This window comes from Pipra filicauda, unplaced genomic scaffold (assembly GCF_003945595.2).
Source record: "Pipra filicauda isolate LSUMZ 115617 unplaced genomic scaffold, ASM394559v2 scaffold97_size2427393_pilon, whole genome shotgun sequence".
Lineage (NCBI taxonomy): Eukaryota > Metazoa > Chordata > Aves > Passeriformes > Pipridae > Pipra > Pipra filicauda.
This window is the reverse complement of record NW_024105175.1, coordinates 919,734-944,256: the sequence shown is the minus strand read 5'-3', so window position 1 is coordinate 944,256 and position 24,523 is coordinate 919,734. Positions and strand designations below refer to the sequence as shown.

Here is a 24,523-nt window from a genome sequence, read left to right as displayed (position 1 = left end):
CATTTCCCGTGAGGCCACCTAGGCTAACAACTGCTGGCCAAGTGCTGTAGTTGACAGCCACCTGGGACCTCCTTCTCCCTGTCCAAGGATGGAGAGTTTGCTGTTTCAGTTGTCTCAGAAAGAAAACCTGAGGGTCCCTTTCACAGATTACACAGGTACACAAAGTGGCTGGTCAACCGGGGAAGAAGGGGATGAGGACTGCACTCAGATGTGCTCTGGTCATCTTGCCAGAAATATCTGCTATGACAGCTGTTGCAAACCCAGAGTTAAAGGTCCAAGCAGTCCTTCTCCCCTTTTTTCTCTTTCTCCCTTCACAGTGAATCTCTGCTGAATATGTAGCAATCTCAGCTTGAATCTATGACATATCCAGAGCACACTGCATCATTATGAAGGAGGAATCAGGCAGAGAACTAAGCCAAGTCATATGTAACCTGCCAAGTCCAACAGGTCACGTCAGCTTTCAGTCAATTCGGAAACATATTAACTCCTGAATGTGTAAACTAACAAGTTTCATAACCACAGGATTATGTGTCCACATTATGATGAATACCAGCAGAACTGATGCGCATTTACTACAAAATAAAGAACTGCAAAAAACCAACAAACACAACATCAAACCCCCGAAAACTCTGACTTCTCAGGGGAAAAATAGCAGCACTTGAGAATCCAAAGTACAGTAACACTACAACTGACTGATAACTATTTAGAATAGAAATTCCTGGTTTTTGTTTAACCACAGCTCTTGTAAAAAGTACCCATCCAGCTCTCCTGTAGGCCTGCTTGAAGTAAGCCATGGTCTCGCAGGTGCTCATGCTACCACTTACATGATGATTCGCACTGGTTTTATTCCAATAACACTTCCACCAGTAAGACCTGCAGACTTTGCTCTAACACCCGCACAAAATACACCCAAGACCTCAGACCCCAGGAGAAAGCTCTCACTAGCTACATACAATAAGAGAAGTGGACTGATCAGAAATGCTACTGCAATCATATTAAATGAAGAGACTCAGTTAATGAATGCATCCAACTGAAGCACACTTTATAGTTATTTAACTCATAGACAGCTTACAGCAGCAGGAGTCCACGTGTAACTGGGCATTTGGGAGTCATGGGACTACACCAACCTAGAAAACTAAGAAGGACTGGCATCTGTGCAGCTATATATAATGAAGAATCAATTAACAACTTCTCATAGTACAACAAGGATACCCCCACAAACACACAGTTTCTTTGACCACAAGAAAAATTAAGAGTGAAGACTAAAAGTAAAAACATGGGGATAACTGTGACCATCCCTCAGTATGAAAGAACCAAATAATAATTACTTTTTTTGAACAGACACCATTCTGGTTTACACATTAAAAAAAGGAACAATAGTTGGAGAGCTGATGCTATTTGCAATACTTCTAAGCCTCACTGCGTGCCAGTTTCCTCACACAGAAAATATACCACAGGTAAAAATCCAGGGAAACTCACTTTGTTTCATTTTAAAAGGGTTGTGGAGGAGACGGCAATTATGTATCAGGGAAACATTTCAAGATTATCTTAAAGGTCTTTTCCAACCTAAATGGTTCTACGATTCTATTCAGACTCAGACGCAAGACAAATTCTGCCATCATTTTAATTCCACTTGTACACACAATGCTTACAACAGGTGGATGGCACAGTTATGTATTTTAAGCATTTTCAGTTGTCTGAAAGTCATTGATTTTAAAAGTTGGCTTACCTGTAAAATATGGATTTATGAGGACACAAACCATCACTGCAGAGCACAGAAAAATCTCTTCGGAATTGCTAAGTGCTTTATTTATTAACTGTGGCCAACATGCAGTAGAGAAACCTTCTGCCTATCCTTGCTGGATGTATAGTCAGTGGACAGAGAAAGGGGAAGGGATGTGGAACTGGAAAGCATATGCTATGTAGAGGATATACAGATGGTAAAAGTATCCTCAGAATTATAAAAAAAAAGGTAAATATCTCGGGATGGTGGAAAAGAACAATGTACACAGAAGAAGCAATACACTGGACTCCACTGTTTCTGGGCGGAATGTGCACATATGCTAATCGTGTTTTAGCATGATAGGAATATATCTTTTCCTTATTGAGAGCTATTTGTTTCCATACCAGAGGTTATTCACCTTCTCTTCAAAAGTCCAGGAAGGTACAGTTATTCCATGAGATGAACTTTTTTGCTGAAGTGAACAGCGCAAACAACAACACAGGAGGAACTAATGTAGAGTATTATGGGAAAACATTCTCAAAATGTGGAAGAGATTAAAAGGTTTCTGATGTTATGGTAACACATGAATAAAGCCACTTTTCCTCACCTGTTGTCATTGTTCAAAGGGAGGGAAGCAGATACAGAAAGAGTAGGGTGTTGAAATCAGGTTAAAAGGTGTTGCAGGATGAGGACTGTGTCCATACTCTAGGATGAGACAGCAAAGCGGAAGCTTGGAGACAACCTCTGCTCTGTAAGAAGACTGAAGTGTGAGTCATGGATCATTTCTGAAATAGCCCACAGGCTATCTAAATCATATTTAAGATGTCAATTTTCCTGTGGTGTCTACATCAATAGAAGTAGGTGACAAAACTAGAAAAATTATTATAATGCCTGTTGCTCAAATAAAATGGAATTTTCTCTCCTCACTTCCCCTCCTTCAGCTGTTTTTGCCCCAAGTTTCAAAGCCTTATTTATTTGCATTGATACAAAATCTGTTTACAGTCAACTTCACTGTGATACTGGAGCTTCTCCCCCTGCCCCCAACAAGACACAAAGAAAAGCTGGCCAGGTGTCTCTAAACCACAGAGCCAGCTGCTCCAAACCGAGCTCACAGGAAATAGCAAGGAAAATATGCAGCATTTGACACATCTGGAATAGATTGCAGAGTCTTTGAAAACAGTGTCCTAGTTCCCTTCCTCCTGCTGATGAGATTTCAGGCTTCCAAACTGCTGCATCAACCAGAAAGGATTAGATAACATGCACGTTTTTAACTCTACATATTCTTTCTGTCCAAATGACAATTTTTCCAAGGTAGTACACAAAATATCTGTATAAAGCTTTCTGTAGAGTGCAGTGGACCAAACAGAAATAATTCTATCAGAAGTCTGCTACTTAATAATATGGGAAAATTGATATAGTTGGAAGATAGTACTAGTTGATATTGGTAAGCACAGAAAATGAGGCGATACTGCATGCCTTGCAGAGTCGCATTAACTTCTTAAAAGAAATGTCCTAACAGTTTCTTCACATAAAATATGAGATGAGAAAGAGAAGAGAGGATTGGTCAGCACCTATCTTGCCAAGTAATTTTTCTATAATTACATGTTGACACAAATACTGCAGTGTGCATTTTTCAACATGAAGTACCCAAAAAATCCCCAAAAACATTGTTTTAATTAGCAAAACAAAGCAATGCTTTATTATCCATTTCTTTTTCATCTGGACAGTGAATGCAAAGTAACAGAGAAAAACAGATAAGTTTAGAAGGAAATCCCAATAGGATGCTGAACGTAATATTTAACTTTCTTCTTTCCATAGAGAAGTAGAGGTGCCCCTAAAATTTTAGTCACTATCTGTATCTCTGAAAGATTAGGAAAATAATGTGACCAGTTTACATACATATATTTTAAACATTCATTATAGATACAAAAGTCAATACAGAACTAGCTTAACACAACAAACCCCACCAGTTTTAATGTTAGTAATAAAAAGGTAGAATTCTAATACAAAAAGAAAAACTGCAGGAAAGTATTTGTATTTTTTTTCCCCTCAAAGGTGCAACCAACAACCAATGCATTTTTGCAACTGAGATTCCAGTTGTACAAAGGACTGAGAGATGTGTTCTCCTACTTAATGAGACGCATAAATTTCATAAACTTTAAAAGAAACCACACGTGCATGAACAGTAGACAGTACCCCTTAAAGAGATGATATTTATAAGAAAGTAATGGTATACCTTAAATGAATACTGGGAGAGGTGCAACACACATTTTCTACTTTCAGAGCTTTGAAATATTTTTTCCCCTCATAGATTATTTCCCAAATTACCTTGCATTTAAACTAGTTTATTCTTATGAAATGGTAAAGTATTTATTCTAAACAAGCATTATAAGATAGCGATATGATTTTTTTTTTGAGAAGCCCTCAGTGTGGATGTTGTATTTATACTGAACTCAAGAATGCAAACCTCCAAAATTACATCTAATAATAACTATACCCATAATAGCCAATTAACAAAAAATATGTATATAGCTCTAAGATTAAACAAAATTTAGAGAATATGCTGTTACAAAATATATTTTGACATATTTCCTAAGAAGCAATTCCAACAGTCATTTATGTAGAGTTATTTACAGGGAACTCAAAGTCTATAATTTTTAAGCAAACCAGTATGTTGTTTTGAATTTGATAAAATACTGGTGAATACAAGTTTGTGACAACAAGGAACTTTGGGGTTTAGTAAACTTAAAAATGTTCTATACAATCATTAGATGAATCTAAATTACATAAAAAAAATTGTCTGAACTGGTTAATCTGAATCATTTAATGCATTTCATTGTACTCAACAGTTCAGATCACCAAGTCAGTGGTACATAGAAGCTGTGAAACAAGTTACCACTTAAATCTTTCAGACACAACAAGCACAGATTGAGTCTGATTGTACCTAATCTATACTTACAGATAGTTTGTTCTTACTTCAATATTATCTTTTTAATAAGCACATATACAAATGTGCTAAAAAAAAAAAAAAAAAAAAAAAGGCAGCAATAATAAATATTTACTAGAATGACCAGAACTGGTATTTGAGCATAAAGCATCCTGTCATTCATTCTTAAAGCCATATCTTCACTAATTTGTCTTCCTGTTTTAGTAGTCTTCTGTCTTATTAACTTGGAGGGTTACACATCATCTGGAAGTTTCACACCAGCACTGGAAAGGAATGTCTGTTCGATGCTGTCTAGAGATAAAGAAAGAGTTGTACTTCAGTTCACCACCATGATCCACTATAACAGCATTGCTAAGTGACTATTAAACCTGAACTTCAGCAAAACAGCAGCCTCCCTACTCCCCCATGTCAAGATGGGAGAAAAAATCCAAAACTTCACTGTTATTTTGTTATGATTTCAAAAGAATAACTGAGAATATTTTCTAACTGTATTTGTTATTTATTAAAACTAATAGTCACTGTAGAGGAGTCACTGTAGATGAAGCTACCTGTCTGTGCAAGAATAAGGACATTATAGTGTTGATAGCCATTAATTTGAACTTCCTGTTTCAGTACTTAAGATGCTTCAAAAACAATATTTATAAATATTATAAATATTGTAAATATTGTAAATATCAGCTCTACAAACACTCCACAGATCTTATCAGCCCACAACCCATACATCTCAGTGGTGGTGACAGGTAAAGGAAAAATTCAAAGCCACTGAACTTAGATAGGACAACTCATTAACTTTAGTTTATGCTGGATTAAAGACTGTTTTGTCCCAAAGCAGAATTTTAACCGCAGAAGAGCAAGGAATCCCAGATGACATTATCCTACACTCTCATTCTCTTCAAGTTACAGTTCTCAAAGACTGTTTAGTCCCAACAACTGTTTTTTAAAAGTAGCATTTTAAAACTTTATTGTACTGAAAGTTAACAGATATTTTCAGCCTTGTCTCTACAAATTTCAGTATTCTGAAGAGATTATACACAGCACTAAGAAGTCATATGTAACTATTGCAAGAAGGAAATACTTCCATGTAGTTACTAATTTAGATTGGTTACTAAAAGGCAATATATGCCTCAGTTAATTAACTTACTACATAATTTTGACAAAATGGCACATGAAAGAGAAATATTATGCTATAGTTAACAGATTTTTCCATGATCAAGTGCATATTGTATAGCACAGATACTCATCATTACCTGTTTTTAAATATATATCACTGTCTTATATAAAAGGAATAAAATGAACTAGGTTTTTTTAGACATATACAGTCCTTTTTTTTTTTTTTACATGCTTCAATAATGTGTTGCTGGTTAATTAATATTGATCCTGTGATCAATCCTGGAGAAAATTTACACAAACTTTTTTTTTTTTTTTTTACAGCAAACATAGCTTCTCAGGTAAGTCAAAACAGTCTTTAAGCATTTTGCAAAGTGCAGAGCAACGAAAATGCTGTAGTACTTATTTCTAAGCTTAAATTTATCTCATCATGCAATTTAAGTAAAAAAAGTTGAACATAAATAAAGACCCCTGGTTGAAGTTACATAGTGAAGTCCAATAAATCCACTTAACGGATAAAAAGTATTAAAAAAAAAAAAAAAAAAAAAGAGTGGATATGTGCCAGACTGATTAGTCAGCTACCTGAAGGGTACATAAAGCACATTGTTGCATACACAATAATCATACTTGTACATGACTGTCGTAATCCAGTCGTGTAAAGAGAGACAATACTCATCTATTGTTTGCATGTTCAAACCCATGTCAATCAGATTTAATATGCAGGCAGATTAGTGCTTCCAAACTTGCTGACAACAGGTTGACTACTAAAGCCAGTTTTCCAACACAAAGGACAGTATCCTGACAGGCGGCAGATACCGTTTCTTGCTTCGGAAAAAAAAAATGTTCCTCTTCATTTTTGTTACTGAACATTAGTTCAAGGGAGGACTGGAGGCAACAAGATGCATTATTTACTTACAAATAAGAGACTGCACATATGTCCGAGTCCATGAAGAATATATGCAGTACTCATGACAGATGTTCAAAAACCATGTAATTGCTGTTTTGTGACAATAGTTTATTTATTTTTAATATTTCATTCGTCTCCATTTTCCTGGGACAGATAAAAGATGCTTACCTTCAGTACAAGAAAAAAAATCTTGTTCTGTGAGCAGCTGCCATGCTTTCAGACATATTTCTGACTTTAAGATAATTAACAAAGCCTCGAAAGAACAAGAGGAGTCCTGAAAGTGTAGAAAATGCACAAAATAAAGTATATTAACATAAGTACACACTATCCCATGTTATTTTTTTAACATAATTTTTTTAAACCTAGATTATACAAAGTAAAGCAAGGTCTTTATGTATCGTTCACAAATTCAACAAAAAAGTCAGCTTTTATCTTGTGATGAGGATTCAGTTTTATGGAAAGTTTTCCAGAAATTTTACACTTATTCTGGGTTCAACTATCATCTGTTAAAAAGACTGTATGAAAATAATTAGAATGAAGAAAAGAACCCTGAAAAACAAAAGGATATGATTTGCACATTCTTTTCAATTAGAATACTCAAAATAAATTACTAGTGTGTTAGAAGACTACCTGAACCACAAAATGTACCTCTAGACATGTGTAAGATAATCATCTTGCAAGTCAAAAGAGTTTAAAAAAAAGAAGACAGAAGGTAGGGATTGCTCTAGAAGCAAGTCAGTACTAAGATATGGTAGATTATGACTTGAGATTTAACCATTCAGGAAAAAGCACTTCTCTAAGAGGAAGAAGAACAACTGTCAGAGAAAATTACTCAAAATGTGTTAAGACAACATTTTTTGTTAACTCCACATTTAAAATTGTTTTAAAATACTTACATTTAACTGCATTTGAAAGCAAATTTCAGCTAAGAAATGTACACACTAGTCACAGAGAAGTTCATTTGCAACAACAGTATCTTGGAGATATGCCTATGTGTATAGATACACGTATGTATTAAGATTCCAAAAGTTCAAAGGAAAATTCAAACTGAGGTTTAACGAGTTTGGCAAAGGATTTAATTCTTTCCTCTTTCCTACATGATGCTATTTCTTTCTGCTGTCCTGGATAAGCCCCTGATTTTCTGCTATGATAATTTCTTTTGTAAATGCTTTTTGCTTGCGATCTTTTTAACTTTCCTTTTGTTTTTTGTTTAGCCAAAGCTTCATTAGGACAGACAGAGAAACAATAAAATGACAGAGAATGATCTGCTAACTAGGGGAACTTGACCTAAGCCAGACATGTTTCTGTGATTAAGGCGAATTCTGCACAGAGAGGAAAGCCGTAGGATGCGGATCACAAGTCTACTGGAAAAGCTGCTGCCCAGACATTACCAGAGGTAGTCCCACATTCAACTGAAAAGCAGCTGAAACAGCAAAATGAGGGCAGGCCACTCTTAAGGTGTTTGATAGCATATTTTCTGCATTACACATGCTGGAAAACCAGTCCAAGTTCAACCCATATTTTATATTTCTCTCTTTAGGGAAGGAAAAAAAAAAACCATCCCACTTTACACTGTGTTCCTCAAAAAGATACACTGGTTAACATTTAAATTTGAAAATTTGAATTGTCTCTCTCCAATTTGTTCACTGTACATGACAGCTCCTAGGAAATCGACCACTTCGCTTTTCTGTGACATGTTAGCAGATTTGGTCAGATTTTGAAAGAAGGAAAGGGAATAGAAACCGATGGGTGAACACCAGAAGAGAGGAGATGGCAGTAGGTGAGCTCAAGTATGTCAAAGGGCTATAAAAAAAAGACTACAACTCATTCACTTCTGAGGAGATGCTGGACATGCTACTTCACGTGGTCTAATGGAAAATTTATCCGAACCAACAAAACGCAGATCTGGCTGGCAGTGTTCCCATGGCATGATAATAACTCCTTCATGTCCTGCTAAGTAGCTTTGCTGGGTCAAATCCTTCTGTGGTGTTCCAGCAATCTTGGTATATCCACTTTATCAGTTTAAAAACATTGTTGGTGTATTTCATGCAAAACATTTGTAAGACAAGGGAACACTGACTGCTGGATGAATACCTTTTATTGCAAAGTATATCCTAAACTTCGTGATTTAAAAAAAAAAAAAATCCTCAAACACTTTAGACTGAAAATAAGGCTTTCCCAAATTAAAGTGAGCTTCTTTCTGAACATGTGCTGCAAAAGACTAGTGAAAAGAAGAGCTATAGCTTTTTCCATAGACATGGTGGGGGAAGGTGTTGGGAAAGAACACAATACTTTCATCCTAGTGAAAAAAAGTGTCAAACCTCAATCTCAGGCACCACAAGGTTTGCTTTTAATCAAAGTCTTAACTGGAGATGTTTGTGCCTGCAAAGAGTCATTTCACTTCCTACTTCAACACAATCACCTCAAACAATACGAAAGCGTTCAAGGGACTGATGCTGTGATGTGTTGAATATTTGCAGTTTCTACATATTTCAAGCTAAAAGTGCACAACAGTAGAGCAAGGTGAGTATTAGGAAGTTTGATGAATGGCCTCAAACACTACTAAAAGGCAGATAACGGTAATGTCCTTTAAGACTTCTGGCATTTCTTTCAAGACAAATAAGGAGTCATAAACATTCAAAATCTCAGTGTTGGTTGTTTTGTTTTTCTTTTTTAATTTACTCAGCATTTCTTTCTAAAATTCACTATTAGCCATTTATGTCAATTGACTCAAAGGGAAGAGTGCCACCTACTGAATCAGCAACAGTTTACTGCGCTTCCAGAGCTGGAAACAGAAAATAAAACGGATAGTAGCATTTATTTCTGTAAAAGAAAATAATTTCAGATGACATATTCAAATTACAAAATCCACAGTAGGAGAAAAGATATAGTGCTTGGGGTTTGGTATATCCTTACTAAAAACAGAGAGAAGAGCAGAATTTGATGCACATAAGACTTTGAACACGGGAAGACAGACCTCTTAAGAGAAAGCTGACATCATGGGAGCACTGTGATCAGCAAGCATGAAGCCATTCTCTCATCCTACTGAGAAATTACTGATGCAGTATGCATTTCAAAGGACTTGAAAAGGACATTTTGTGACCTGTGCACAAAACATCAGACTCCACCTTCCTGAGATCAGTCACAATTCTTAAAATTTAATACTTGACATACAGGTTTATACATTTAAGTATATATCACTCACTTTTCTCTATGTACTCTACATAAAAACCAAAATTTTGTTACACAGTTCTGCACCCCTAGATCAGCAGAAGCAGCTTAAAAAGCATAAATTACAAGTCTCAGTTATATACATAATCACTTATGCAGAGCAAAATTTTTTGAGTTGAAGGTTATTTGAATAGTCCGCAGTTCACATAATAACACCACTATGGTAACCAATAACCTTGTGAATACTATGGAAATAAAAACAACACACAAAAACTATCAGCAGGTAAAGAAAAACACATAGCTAAACATGTTACAGAACTCTTACAATGACATGATTCATCTTTGAATACTTCCACATCAAAACATAAATGAATTCAATTGCCACTTACCAAGTACAAGAAATATCCACCAAAGCCAGTACTGTCCATTGAAATATCCAGTAAAATAATCTGAAAACTGAAATTCATACGAGGCTTAGCCGTAGTAAGACAGATGACTAAGACACATTTAACACACTACACAAATATAGAAAGCATGGAGGAAAGAGCAAATTTAAATAAAAGGTATCCTGCTAAAATGCAAAAACTGGTATTTGTGCAGCAGTTTAATACACAAAGAACTCATCCAGCGTCAGTTGGTCTGTGGCAAAGTTATTTAAAATATCTAAAAAACGCGCGTTTGTGTGTGTGTGTATATAAAAGAATATATATATATATGAAAAAACCCCTTGTATTACTTGCTAGTCATGTTACATTTTCTGTTAAAATGAATTGCCACTTGTTGATTTTCTTTTCCCCCAGTGCCTACCATCCCAAACACATTACAGCAGCCTGCTGCTTTAGATATTAACACGAAAAGCCACATTAGTTTAATCTTATCAGACAGGGATGTTCTTCTGACCCCTCAAAAGAAGAGCTTTTGACCTTCTGTATACCCCCTACTGTTAATCGCTGCCAAGAATACCAGCCCCATAAAGACCCCCAACTCATTAAAGTCTTTTCATTTTCAAACCAGCATTCAGTTCCCAGCAGTGAGCTGAACACAACTAAATGAACCTTGAAGTGGCATTTCAGCTGTTCCTGTTAGTGACCATGGTAGACAGTTTTGTCCTCCCTGTGATGTGCAAGGCAGCTGGAGGGCAGGGTGTGATGGTATTGGAGACAGGTATCTGTGCCTTTACCAGACTCCAGACTTCACGCTTCACTGATAAAAAGGCTAATCAAATGTCTCCGAAACTCACATAACGAGTAGAAACAGAGAGATGTGTGAAAAGTTGCCAGAAGGAATAAAATAATCTACTTAGTAGCCCTGTACATTTTTCACATGTTTCCATTCTGATATCATTCAGTATGTTTACTGCATCCTGCCAGAGTGCTTCCTATTTGCCATTTCTAGGACACTTCAGTATATCAACCAAGAAGTGGGGGGAAAAAAAAAAAAAGGAGGGGGAAGAAAGAGTGGATACTGGGTCACGTATGCAACAAGATAAAAATCCAAGATATTTTAAAAACTCTAGATATAGCTGTTTTTTTCTTCAATTAATGCACATGTTTTCCCTAGAATAAAGCCAGATCATGTGAATTATTTGAGGGTTTGATCCTGTATTGTATTCATTTCTATCATCAATCCAATAAAAAAATATGAATAAACAGAACTATTAAGTTCAATTAAAGAGTTGATATTCACATTATCCCCATATAAATACTCAATTCCTGGGATTTTGATAACAATATTAATTCCATCTTACTTGATAACCAGTATTTCCAATTCTCTCTTTCTCTCTCTATATACACACACACACATACATGATGATCTCGAAGGTCTTTTTCAACCTGGTTGATTCTATGATATATATATCTCAATGCACTTTTTTAAAAATTATAACTTCATTTAGTTGGAAAGAAGATTTACTGCAACAATCAAATACTGGCCTATGTGCATTAATCTCACACTCTGTGTGGGCAGAATCAGCTATGGCTGTAGAATTTCCCCAACAGTAAAATTGGGCTTTTATTCTCCAGGCTCTCTCCATCCATGCCACACCCAGTAAAAACTGATAGAGAAAGTATATGTGAACTCAGGCTGTTTAGTCACTATAACGTTTTGTACTACTGAACCTGAGTGAGAAAGGGCAATACAAGCCTTTGGAGAAGTTTGAAACAAAGGCACAAAGTCCCTTTGTGCACATATGCTTGCTTGTGTGTCATCATTAAAACAACTGTTGACATACACCTCATCAGCTTTCTGCTATTGTCTCTAGGAAGGGAGACAACACAGGAGTACGGTAATCTTCACTATGAGAAAAAACCATTATAAAACATTATATAAAAAAACCTATTTAATTATAGTCTAGAACACAGTAATTCTTCAGGAAGTTTAGCACATATTAATTTTTGTGTTTGTTATGAGCACATTTTCAAGCAGAGAGGAATAATAAAACTGACACAATGAGCAAGTTCTGCCCTCTGATTAGTATGCTTCAAGGCATTCATGTCTTTTGTTTCCATTAAGATAAATTCCATCTCAACACCTGAATTCCAACAAACACACCAGAATTACATCTGGTCCAGTAGCATTCCCCTGCTCCAAAGGACCAAAAAGGAAATTAAAAAAAAAAAACTCCAAGAAGGATGCAGTACATGTCCCGGAAGGACCACACAATCTCTCTACTATCTTCGTACTATCGTGCTAAGACCAAATCAACTTCAGTTACTAAACACACACAAAGGGGAAAAAAAATTAAAAAAAAAAAAATCATCACTGGCAGAACATAAAAGATAATTAAGTTATCCAAGATCTCTTTCTTCATTAAAAGGGATGAGATTTTAAATGTTGCGTTTCAGATATGCAGAATTCAGGCTCAGAAAGAATCATTACATTTTGTCTAGCATCCACTTAGTCAGCTAAGTAACTTCCATTTGGCTAATGCACCTTTCAGAAAAGTTTCTAGTCTTGCAGTGAAAATATCAAGAAATCCAACATGTAAGATGGTAAAAATGTGACTAACTTCAGATTTAATTTTGACTTGATTTGATGGGTATCTTACAAGGAATAGAAGAATCAAATGTAAGGAAGAAATGTTTTGTGATATTCCTTCCCAACAGGCCAAGACATTTATAAATCTTTATTATAGGACACTATAATACCAGTGATATTTTAGGTACTTGCTCCACTTCCTCTAGACTTTTAAATATTTGTGCAAAGAATGAGTCATTCTGCATTTATTTTAGTGGAAATGTGAACATCAAATGCTATGTCAGGTAAAAATAGATTAAGCTTCATCTTTAGTAAGCATATATTATATAGCAAGTAAATTCTCTCTAAAGACAAAGTTAGGAAAATTCTAGGCTCTCTGTTAAGCACTAGCATTTAACATACTGTTTTTTAATTCTCTTATCATATAGCCTTGAATAAATTGTGATGGGTTTGTTCTACAGAGTCTGTACACTGTGAATCAAGAAACATACCCGTACAATGAGAATCCATTTGATCAGGGAGAGACCAAATCCACAGATTGCACCATACCTTCCAGCTATAGTATTTGTTATACAGAAGGATAAACAAAATCCAATCCAGTTGAAAATAAACGCCACTATAAAATAAAAGAAACAGTAGCTTATGTTAATCTGTATAGCTAAGTAAACAGACTTAACAGTAATTTCACTTTTAAACTACTAAGGACATGCTTACACAGTTAATTCCCTTCCAGTAATTCAGGCTTTCAGAGATTGACTTTGAACCCAGACATTCCCCATGGTGTAGTCACTTAATGACAAAGCAAATGGTAAACAGGCTGGAACCTACTGCTTTACATAAGAGAAAATGCCAACATAAAATAAAGCATTACATTGCAACACACACCTAACCAGACTACACTAGAGATGAAGGGCAAATTCACACAAAGAATTTTAACATACAAGATTCGGATTAAAACAAAGAAAAAAACCCTCACTACATTTTTATAACCAAAAATATAGTTACATGCACACATATGTGCATGTACCAAGGCTGCATATTCAGCTTTTTCCAGTTTGGATCAAATGGAATAAAAGTATTCACTCTTGCCCTGTAAACATAGCGTAGAAATGAAGATAAGGTGAGAAGCTGATGTTTCATGGGTGACTGTCTTCTCCTTTAAATCTATATTCAAGCATAAGATATAAGAAGCCTTAGAAGTCTTACAGGGAAGCTCAAGAAATCAAGGAACAAAAAGGATATCGAGCATAACTACCACTATTGCTCCAATTAACAATTTTATACAACTCCCAGCAGTTTAATAACTTAAAGTTTCATATCTGCACATGTACTTGGCAATCAACATCATCATCATCTGTATCAACTTCAGTTTGCACGTATTACATCAAGGTGTGGGAATTCACAATTAGGGTAATGTCCCAGCTCTGGGAGTCAGTGAGGGCATCTGAAAAGAAAACGACCAAACAGAACTACTGCAGGAGCTGTTGTAAGAAGACAACTCAGGAGAGTTCTGGAGAGAACAAGACACTGGAAAATTGAAAACCTTAGGGAACTCCACAGTAAACACAAAAACCACAGAAGAGGAAAAGCAGGAATGGAAGAGGGGTAAAGGGGAACAAAACCCCTGCATACAAATCCTTAATGTTTTAAATCCCCCAACTTAGCCACATAAAATTCAGACATTAAATCACTACAGGAAAAAAAGTCTGTCTTTTCAGTTAAAGTTTGAATGCAGAATACTAAGAACAGAAAACTGCTCAGTAGTTTTCTTTAAGTAAATTTTGAAGCATAATCTATAAACAACCACTATTTTTATAATTTAAAATCTTGTTACAACTCCTCCAACAATCCATGTGAAGATGGCATGATTTGCCCACAAATGCAGAATTAGTCTGTAAAACTGCAGTGGAATTCCATGAACTGTAAAGACACTGAAGTTCCAAGAGAAGTTTTAGAAGACTTCACATCAACATAGTCATGTAGTACAAGTGAGAAAACATCTTGCTTTGGTCAGAGCCACAGGCAATAGATGGTGGCAATGAGAATTCTTACTTTTATACTAATTACTAATCTTAAAAAAAAAAAAAAAAAAAAGGAGGGAGGGAAAACCAACAACTTTAAATAAATGCCAATCCAAATTGGTATTAAAAAAAAAAAAAAAACTACAGAGGAAAAATTGTGACCCTAACATTTACCTATCTTTCCAAAACACAGATAAAGTACTTATATTTGAGAGAGCCTGATTACGCTGTTTTAAAAATAGGATTTCCCTATTTTAAGCAAGCTCTCCAAACGTTATTGAATGCATCCTCTGTTCTTGTCTCAGCACAAGAGTTCACTGCTCTCTCTCCCCACTACTCAAGCTACAAAGGGTGACTGTGATTATGGCTCCAAAGACATGTATGTTAAAAAGGACAGAAGACAGATGTGTTTCCAATGGACTACACAGACTAAAGATTATGTACAATTTTAATAGTTATATAACTAATAATAAGTTATAATAGTTATATATTAAATATTCTATATATTTAATAGTTATATATTAAAAAAATCTATAGTAGCTGAACTCATTTGTACATGCCTTATAAAAATTAGAGATTTCCCAATCATAAATACATGAGGGGAGAAAATTAGTTCTTATAATCTAAGTCAAACACAATGACAATTTTACCCTCCTTTCAACTTGAGCTAAAGGAATATTCAAAATAAAATCTACAGCTACTGGAGAAGTATTTGATGGATATTTAACACTGAGTTATTTGCCCAGCTCTTGAAAGAAGAGGCATCAGCCTGTTCCAATGTTGTTCAGAGTAAGTTTTTTTCTCCTTTAATCAGTGTGCTGTTCCATCAAGTTATATAAGCAGCCAACATAAGCAGACAAGACAAACTATACGAAAGTTGCAGACTATGGAAGTTCAAACATTCCAGTAAAAGTGAGGTATATGGCGAAGAAAAATCTCATTATTTAAGTTTTTATCTGTAACCATCTGCTAGAAAAACTGTACAGTAAGGACCTATTCAAAATTCCCTGTCTTCTGCAGCATAAGGAATGTTACTTTCACCTCTGTAAAAAACTCAGACAATATATTAGGGAGATTCTCCCAATACTGCCTTGCTGTTGCATCATTTTAACAAACTTAAGATTGGCAACAATAATATCTACATGTTTCCAGTCTTTCCCATTACTTCTCCCTGACAATCCACATCCTATTGCTACTCCAAAAATCATCCTCCTTGTCTCATTCTGGTTGCAAAAGACACTATTTGCATTCAGAAATGCATCTCCTGCTTCTGAGCAGACTGAAATTCCTTCCAATTGCTTTTCTCTACATTAAAATTAACCTCATTTGCCTATCTGTATATCTTTTTCCATCATGTGTATCCATGTGTATCTTCTGCCAGCCATGCAAATTCTCTGAGCTTTACCGCTTACACTGCACCTGGTAAGAGTTACTACAGTTAATTCCTGTCTCAACTGATTATTAATTCTTGCAGTTAAAGTTGTTCATAATTTTCATCCCTATGTTGCTATAGAGAAGCTACAGCACAAGTTTCCCTTACCAAGCTGAGAGAGAAAATAGACTCTAGAGGACAGTGACTAGTAAAAGGAACTATCTATTAATTTCTCTAAAATTACCAACTTGCTTCTCTATTTACTAGGAACAACTAAGTTGTACAGCTGTAACAAATGTATCCTCCACTATTTGTCTGCAACCACTCACTTTGTGAAATGTAAATGACACTGCTCAGTTGTTAAAGAGATGATCTCATCCTTCATATCACTTCAGCTCCCATGAGATTCCCGCACAGACAATATACCTGCTGTGACACTAACATATGCTACCATAAGGAAAACCATTCTTAACACCGAGTTAGAAAGCCTGATGAGCTGCTACAACCACATCATGGTTTTATCTAAAAAAAGCATTCTTAACTTCTGTTTGCCCATCGTCTTCCTGCAGCCAGGTTCTGTGTGCATCTTCTAGACACCCACTGCAAAACACACCACTCTGCAACAAGAATGGTTTCTTATCCCAAGAGTGATTACATTCCTACTTGAGCCCAACTTTGAACTACTGTTGACTTTCCATTAATGAATTTCAGACATTTAGATGAAACTCAGGTTGACTGCACTGGCATCATAATTTCAGTATCTTCCTTTGATACTCTAGCACCATACAGACAAGTGAGACTGATAAATCTATCATTTTTGAGTGTCACTCCTGAAGTGACACCGAGAGGAGAGAGTAAGTCCATATCAATGTAACTGACATAAGAAGAATATAAACAATAGTGTTATTTCCTCATGACCACAAAACTCATGATGAAACAGGTAAGTTGGTTTTTGGGAGGAGGGTTGCACTAAAGGCTTCTTCTAATAAAAAGACTTCTTGATATCCAATGCAGCACTCACATTTATGCTGTATTTCCCTTTAAGGTTTTCAGTCAAAATACAAAGCATAAGAGTTTTGAGTTGTACATATTGAAATTCATCAGGAGATGAAACAATGTCAAGCATACTACACCAAATCTGCTTTTCCCCCAGTTGTTCTTGCACTTCACTTGCTGATCTTTTTTACTCAGCTTTCCATAGCCACACAGTTATCACCTACCTTAAGTTTGTATTCAGCATCATGAAAAGAAGCCAGCAAAACTAGTCTGAAGACTTATGCTGGTTCCAAATTTTATCCATGGTTAAAGATTATAAGATTATAATTATAACTATATTATAAAATTAAAAGTAACCATGCTCAGTTATATTCTTTATTCCACAATTTGTCCAATTGCTTACTATTTTAATATATAGCAAACACCAAAGATCTTAATGCTTCACACCTGGCCTAGACTTACTAAGTATACTGCAACAATATATAATACTCTCCAGATCTTCATTCACCACTAGAAATTATTCTTCCCATTCCTGCACAGAATTTATTCCATTCTTCAACTGTAACATGTTTTTAATTCTTCCTGAGGGCTCACCTATATATTGATGATGATCACTAGAAGTAGTGGCTATCAGCTTCCACAGATAACAGACAATTTTTTTTCTACTTAGCGATTAATGTTCAGAAACTTTTCTAGTCAATTTATTCCTATTGCTTCATTACCCTTATTGGTAAGTTTGTCTTAATGCCCAACTAGAAGCTTCCTCATTCCAATTATTTTGTATTATATCCAGGTCATATGGAGAAACTGTAAGTCAAATTCTTTCTACAGTAAGAGATGCTAGGTGATTGTGTATGAAGGTCAGCCAGGTTCTCCTAATAACCAGAGAGAAATAAGCACTCACAAAACAGTTCCTTTATCTCCTTCCAACATTCAAAATTTTAGTCAAGTGACTTCTCAGTTTCTCTTGCATGACTAAGGGAAACCTGCATAACGTTTGGGATGTAGACATACAGAAGTTAGGTTTCCCTAATTCACACAGAGGAATCCTCCCACAGGATATTTAACCACACTTCCCGCTCCTCAGGAAGCATACACCAGGAGGCTATGTTCACTCTAAGCTTGTGCAACAACTCTGCCTTCCATCTTGGGCCCTCTTGAAACCCTCAACATAGGTATCCTAGCAGTGTGAAGTCTGTTTGAGGCATCTAATAGCTTTGAAAACTGTATGAACATTAGTATACAAAATCTCGGTATGATTATTATCTGTTCCAATATAGCATCTAGGACAACATGTACATTTACATTTCCTCGTGAAAGACTTTATTGGTATGAGTTGTATACAGTGCTTAAATTGCCCAGATGCTCAAAAAGAACAAATCAGATCTCTGTATGAGAACTTCGACTTCAGTTGCGTGACTGACCAATTTTCTCCATTTCTTCCTCCTTATTAACCCATCTGTGCAGTTCAAATTAATATTCATTTTTCCTACATTGCAGGGACAACCCAAAACTCCCTTACATGGTTTCCAAGAATCCGGATGAGCTCTGCAATTCTTCTTGGGGCCCACAGGAAAAAAGGCTGGTTGATATTTCTAAAGCATTCCTTAAATACAAAAGACAACCATATAAGACCTTTATTAATATCCAAAAGGAGCTCCTTCAGGTAATGTACCAGGATGAGCCTATCAGATATAATTCAAAAAACTTCCACTAAAGGCAGATTAAGCATGAAAACAAACCCTTTGGTCATGACAGTTACTTGTACTATCACAATTACATCTGTGTTCAAAATGGAAAGAAAGAGCTCAGAAATTCCTCTCTTTTGTTGTGCATACAAATAAAATTACTCCGAGAAACTCATCTATTAATCATTTCCTCTGGCATTCTGGAAAGTTTCTACTATGCTCTATAAGGCACAGCCCACTTAAAAATACATAATATAAAAAATATATGAAGTGGTCTGATAGCAAATTTTTTTTCGCATTTTGCATTCACAGTAAAATGAATATATTCACTAAAATATTTATTTACATCAAAATGAGAAACTGACAGACACCAGCCCTGACCATTAGAGAGCAGAGTCTCACCAACGTAACCAGACTTCAGAGCAACAACAATGAATAATTGATCATAATACGATTTTACCACATATTACAAATAAAATGGGTCATTTTCCAAGTTTTAACACCAAGTTTCTGAATCAAGCAGAAAAAAACCTCAGCTGTTCACACAAAGGACTTTTATTCCTTAGAGTATACTGTCTCATTCTCTTTAGTTATGCTAAACAGAACAGTACTTTATAACTTAGACGGGAAACAGGTTTTTAACTCACATGCACCGGCTCCTAAAACAAACAAAAAAAACAAAAAAAAAACAAAACAAACAGACCTGTCCACTAGATGGCTTCTAGACAGCAATTTTATGCAACTTGGGCAGCTACCACTAGATGGTGGCTACATATCAGTAAGTGGTTGCAATATGCAGGTAAGCTCAGTAAGAAGTTTATCTTACTATATTTCACTTGAATAAAATGAAATTAAAGAATATTAACTTACTGTTATACTTAAAGGCATCTCACCCTCCTCCCAAACCCTGAGATCTTTCCACCAACGCTGTACTTGACAGTCAGCAGCAAAGGTGGGAGTACACATCTGGAATAAGCCATTCGTTCATGCTCCTCTCACTAGAGAACAGTTCCTGATCCAGTTCTACATTTTAGCTAAGTGAGGGAACTTATTTGGGGCTCCCTGTGATCTGCCACCCCTACTCACAGCATTTAAACATACCCCACCCTGAAAAAAACCAAAAAAAGATAGCCTTACTGTAAATTTCATTTTAATTCCTGCTCTCCTAATTCTACATAGATCAACATTATGGAGACTTTCATCTCCTTATTGGAAGGACATGAATACACCATTTGCTATTTACAATATACCCTTATTATGTTGAGCTCATTTTTCATCTAGTTCTCCAACTTTCCTAAGAAAAACTACTGAAAATCAGTATTACAGGTCTAACTGCCAGTTTTTTGTGAACTCCTCATACTATGAGAGCAGACAAAAAGCAAACTTTATCGATTTCCATATGTGAGTGAAGTTTGCAGTAACAGTCTCAGAATAATCAAGAAAAAGTACAATCTACAGAGTATATTTGTCAAAAGTGTAAAATTAGTGCTCTGTGCAGTCAGACTCAGCTAAACATTGATTTGAAGAGAAAGCTGCCAGTTTATCCATGTAAACATCTGCATTCTTGAAGGTAGACACAAGGTTCTGGACACGTAGATTCGGACAACTGTGACTTTAAGGACTTAAGACACATTAAAGCCAACAACTCCCTTGACCTCCAACTGCAGTGCTAATGAAGGCCTGAACCAGGATTTAAGAGCAAGAACAAGTTCACACAATACAGAACCTAAACGGGTTAAATACAAAAAGTAATAGCACATAGGAAAGCAAGGGGGGAGGGAAATAAAGGAAAAATAAAAATGAAGTCATACCTCCCTTTGCCCCAAGAATATATCCTTTCTGTGGTCCAACTACAGAAAGAGATCAGTCTACAAAATCCACTTTGTTAACCTATAAATGTATTTACAGATTTGCTATGTGAGGCAGACATGTATTTTTATCCCAAGATGCAAACACCACATTGTCCCAGTACATCATATGCCAAACATGAAAAAAAACTTTCATGAAAGCTTTGTAACCTGCATCTGTAACAGTTAAATAGAGAGATTGCAAAAAACATTACAGAAAAAAAGAACTAATATGAGATGGGTTGAAAGACATAAAGGAGATTTCAGTGGATAATCAATCAGCTTTCATCCTGATAAGTTCTAAAAAGAACATACAGCTCCTCAAGACCAAGATTCCATCCAGGCTATCAAGCACATTTATTTCAGAAAGGGAAAATATCCTTACAAATCAGAAGGAAATAAGCAATTGGACAAAACAGATGCAGTTTTTTTCTAGAAATAACTTCTAGTTGCTAAATCTAACTTTGCTTAATGCACCATGTAAGTTACAAGACATGCACACATAGTGTCGAATGAAGTGTTACAGTAGGGCTGCTTGCAATCAGAGGTTACCTGAAGACAGTGCATTTTTATATGCCAGTGGTTAGATCAACCTGAAAATGAGTATGGTTGGATTTCTTCCAAAAATCCACCATATGGATGGATGGCTATTTAACTCACTATGCTAACACCAGCAACTTTTATACAGCACATCACCACTCTCAATTTTTTTTCTAGTTAAAAATCAATTGCCAGATTTCTGTGATCTAGCCTTTAATTCAAGTTAGTGGTCCAACTAAAAGATGACAGAATTTCACAATTCACAGGTAACAGTGCAGCCTTGCTAGACTTCCAAGTATTTACTATGATTTTGCTTTGTCCCCTTATCTGTGACTGATGCCACAAAAAAAAAAAAAAAAAAAAAAGAAACATATTTGCTACATCTGGAACACAAAGTGTTTATATCTGGGTACAGGTAGAAAAATGTGTTCATTACAGTACATTAATACAATTTATCACAGCTCTCTTTAATATTCCACAGAAAAAAGGTACAATTAAGATATACCTCAATAGGTCTGGGATACAAGATAACTTACTGAAAAATGCCAACATGAAGATGCCATCATTGCCCACTCTAAGCTGATCTGCATCACTGAAATCATCCCGTGGTGGATACTCTTCTTCCTGGATTTACAGGTTAGTGATAATTTAGTGAAAAGTTTAGAATAACTATCTATAGGACAAAGTATTAATCATGTTTCTAAAGCTAGAAGAAAATTGACATTTCTGTAACATGTCCACATCAAGGAAGTTTAAAAGAAAAATAATTTATTACTATAAAACAAGTCTTATTTGTTGCTTATATTGACAAAGCCCAAACTGTCAGTAAAAGTTTCTGTAGAAGATATGTACATATTGCCTATTCATCTTAAGGGAAGCTAAAAGTTATTTCAGATTAGTACTCTGACAATCAAAACCAACACATCTTTTTTTTAACTGTAACTGTCTTGATATGTAGCCAAGTTATTAAATATTTTTTTGAAAAGTCATCACATAGTATGGTCTATATTTTTCCTGCCATAAAAGTCTTCTAATGCTTCCCTAAATAAAGAATAAAAGTTTTCGAAATAAATTGCTGATGCAACAGCACTGCACTAAACAATTTTACAGCCCACACAAAAACATAAGCAATGCAAAGAAAACCTCTAGGGTCACTAGAGGGCGGAAGCACCTTAGAAGTGTCTAAAAGTATTCCAAACTCAAAAAGCACATTACTTAAGCCAAACAAAAGAGAACAGAGATGTCAGTCAAAATGATTCAAAGATTTCTCCCATTGTGTTAACATACTGGGCCATAAAATACTGAAAGTAAGAATTTGTTTTGTTTCTCAGGACTCGATTTTCAACAGAACTTGGCAGACATTACATATGTCAGTTCTACGCACAGGTAAAACATTGCTCTGACTGCAGACTGACAAATGTAAAAGTTTGCACAATAACAGCACCTACTGAAGAGAGTCTGCTGAAAACTAAGACAAATTATACACCGTTTTTATATTTAAATGAGTAACATTAGAACAACGCAGGATGACACAAGTTAAATAATGCTGTCAGTAGCAGCACTAATGTGGTCTAAACAGAAGCACAAGTAATATTCTTTTCTTATTTTTTGCTCAAATTAACATAATTTATTAGAACTGAGACAAGAAATTACCTATAAAAACAAATGAAATCAAGAGAGATTAATTCAAGTGAAATTTACTTGTCTATTTCACCCAGAAGCACTTACTACTGAAATAACATTCATGACTAAAATTCAGGGCATTAAACAATCACAGTGATCTAAAGCTCTGCCAAGCGATCCACATGTTCCCTTTTGTCAACAGAGCAAAATAATTTACCAGAGTATAGAGATTAAGTAAAAAATGTCCTACTACAACCTGTAACAACTCAAGGCAGTCAGCTTTACCCTGAGTAACACGGCTGCGAAATTCCAGCTGTGCTCTGTATTTCAGATTAATTAATGAAGACACTGCATCAGGTAACTTACTTTAAAAACACTGCTATTCACATAGACAGTTCCAATGAAAGTACAACAAGCTAGCTGAACAACAATCTTAAGGGACTATAATTCAACAGTACATAATTTCAGATGTCCCTAAATGGTCATCATAAGTGACTATGAAAGCTTTAGTTTATTTAGCTCAACTTTGCTGTAGCTACAGGACTGATGGGGGGGAAGGGAAGGAGGGGACAGGCTGAAAAGGCATTAAACAAAGAGCTGCATTTGAATGTGTTTATATCTGAAATGCATGCCACAAAATTTCCTTTTTTAAGTCAGGACAACAAAAAATATTTTCAGTTTTCATTTCACAATGTCTACAAAACTCCATATATAATAATTTAGGACTTTTTTCTAAACTGTCTGCCAATTACTGTACTTCATACTGGCATTTCCAAAACAGTTTGTGAATTATACTCCATGCAAAAAGCTGCCTCAGAGATAAGAAAATTTTGCTTAACTACGGTAACAAGTTTAGCAGTTTGCTCTGTACACACAGGCTTCTTTAAGGCTTACACACATGAGAAACACAGGTCAATACGCAGCCCACAAATATAAGAGCAGACATTTGCAAGTAGGCACTACTGTATTAAGTGTAAGCAAGTTGTAATTTATCACACTCCATGTCAAAAGGGAGCAGTAAACTGAGTCCTATTTACTGTCTCCAAAAACTGGCATATGAAAATTATCAGAACATTTCAGAAATTAAATACTTCCCTGTGCTTAAATCACATTCAGCCCATATCCACATCACTTGCGACTATGAGGTTTCATGAGCAGTCCTGCACACAGAAAACACTAACTGACCGCTGCTCAAGTCCCACTAATACTGGCTGTCTTCCACAGTGCTCTCATTTGATCCAGCTGGTGTCAACTGCCCTAGTCTTTCTTCAACATATAGTTGTTTGTCACCATGCACTCATGAATGAAAATGGGCAATGAAGAATTACTGTCCTCTGCTGATGCTTAGAGCTAAACATAATAAAATACTTTTATTAGGTAGTGACCTTTTTATCAATGAGATTGCATATTTTATATATTTTTCTTCTTAATGAGAAGAATGTAAACAACACACAAATCTATATGGTATGTAACACTGTTTCATATTGCAGTATTTCCTGCTTTCTAAATAAGCTGACGTGTACAAACAGAAAACTTATTGCTCCTAAGACCAGAGAAACATCTAAACAGCAAATTATATTATCGATATAAATGGCATGTCACACA

At 35.6% G+C, this 24,523-nt stretch overlaps 1 protein-coding gene across 2 annotated transcripts in view; it reads right to left on the bottom strand.

Annotated features, from left to right (window-relative positions):
- Positions 1-3,623: 3,623 nt before the first annotated feature.
- Positions 3,624-24,523, bottom strand: part of NDFIP2 (Nedd4 family interacting protein 2) — a 46,018-nt gene continuing 25,118 nt past the window's right edge. For both annotated transcript variants that reach the window (XM_027721123.2, XM_027721125.2), the window contains 5 exons: positions 21,832-21,919; positions 13,323-13,447; positions 10,245-10,311; positions 6,853-6,958; positions 3,624-4,961 (listed from right to left, as the gene is read on the bottom strand). In XM_027721123.2, the coding sequence (XP_027576924.1) occupies positions 6,855-6,958; positions 10,245-10,311; positions 13,323-13,447; positions 21,832-21,919 (384 nt within the window). In that variant the 3' untranslated portion in view covers positions 3,624-4,961; positions 6,853-6,854. The remainder of the gene's footprint in view (positions 4,962-6,852; positions 6,959-10,244; positions 10,312-13,322; positions 13,448-21,831; positions 21,920-24,523) is intronic.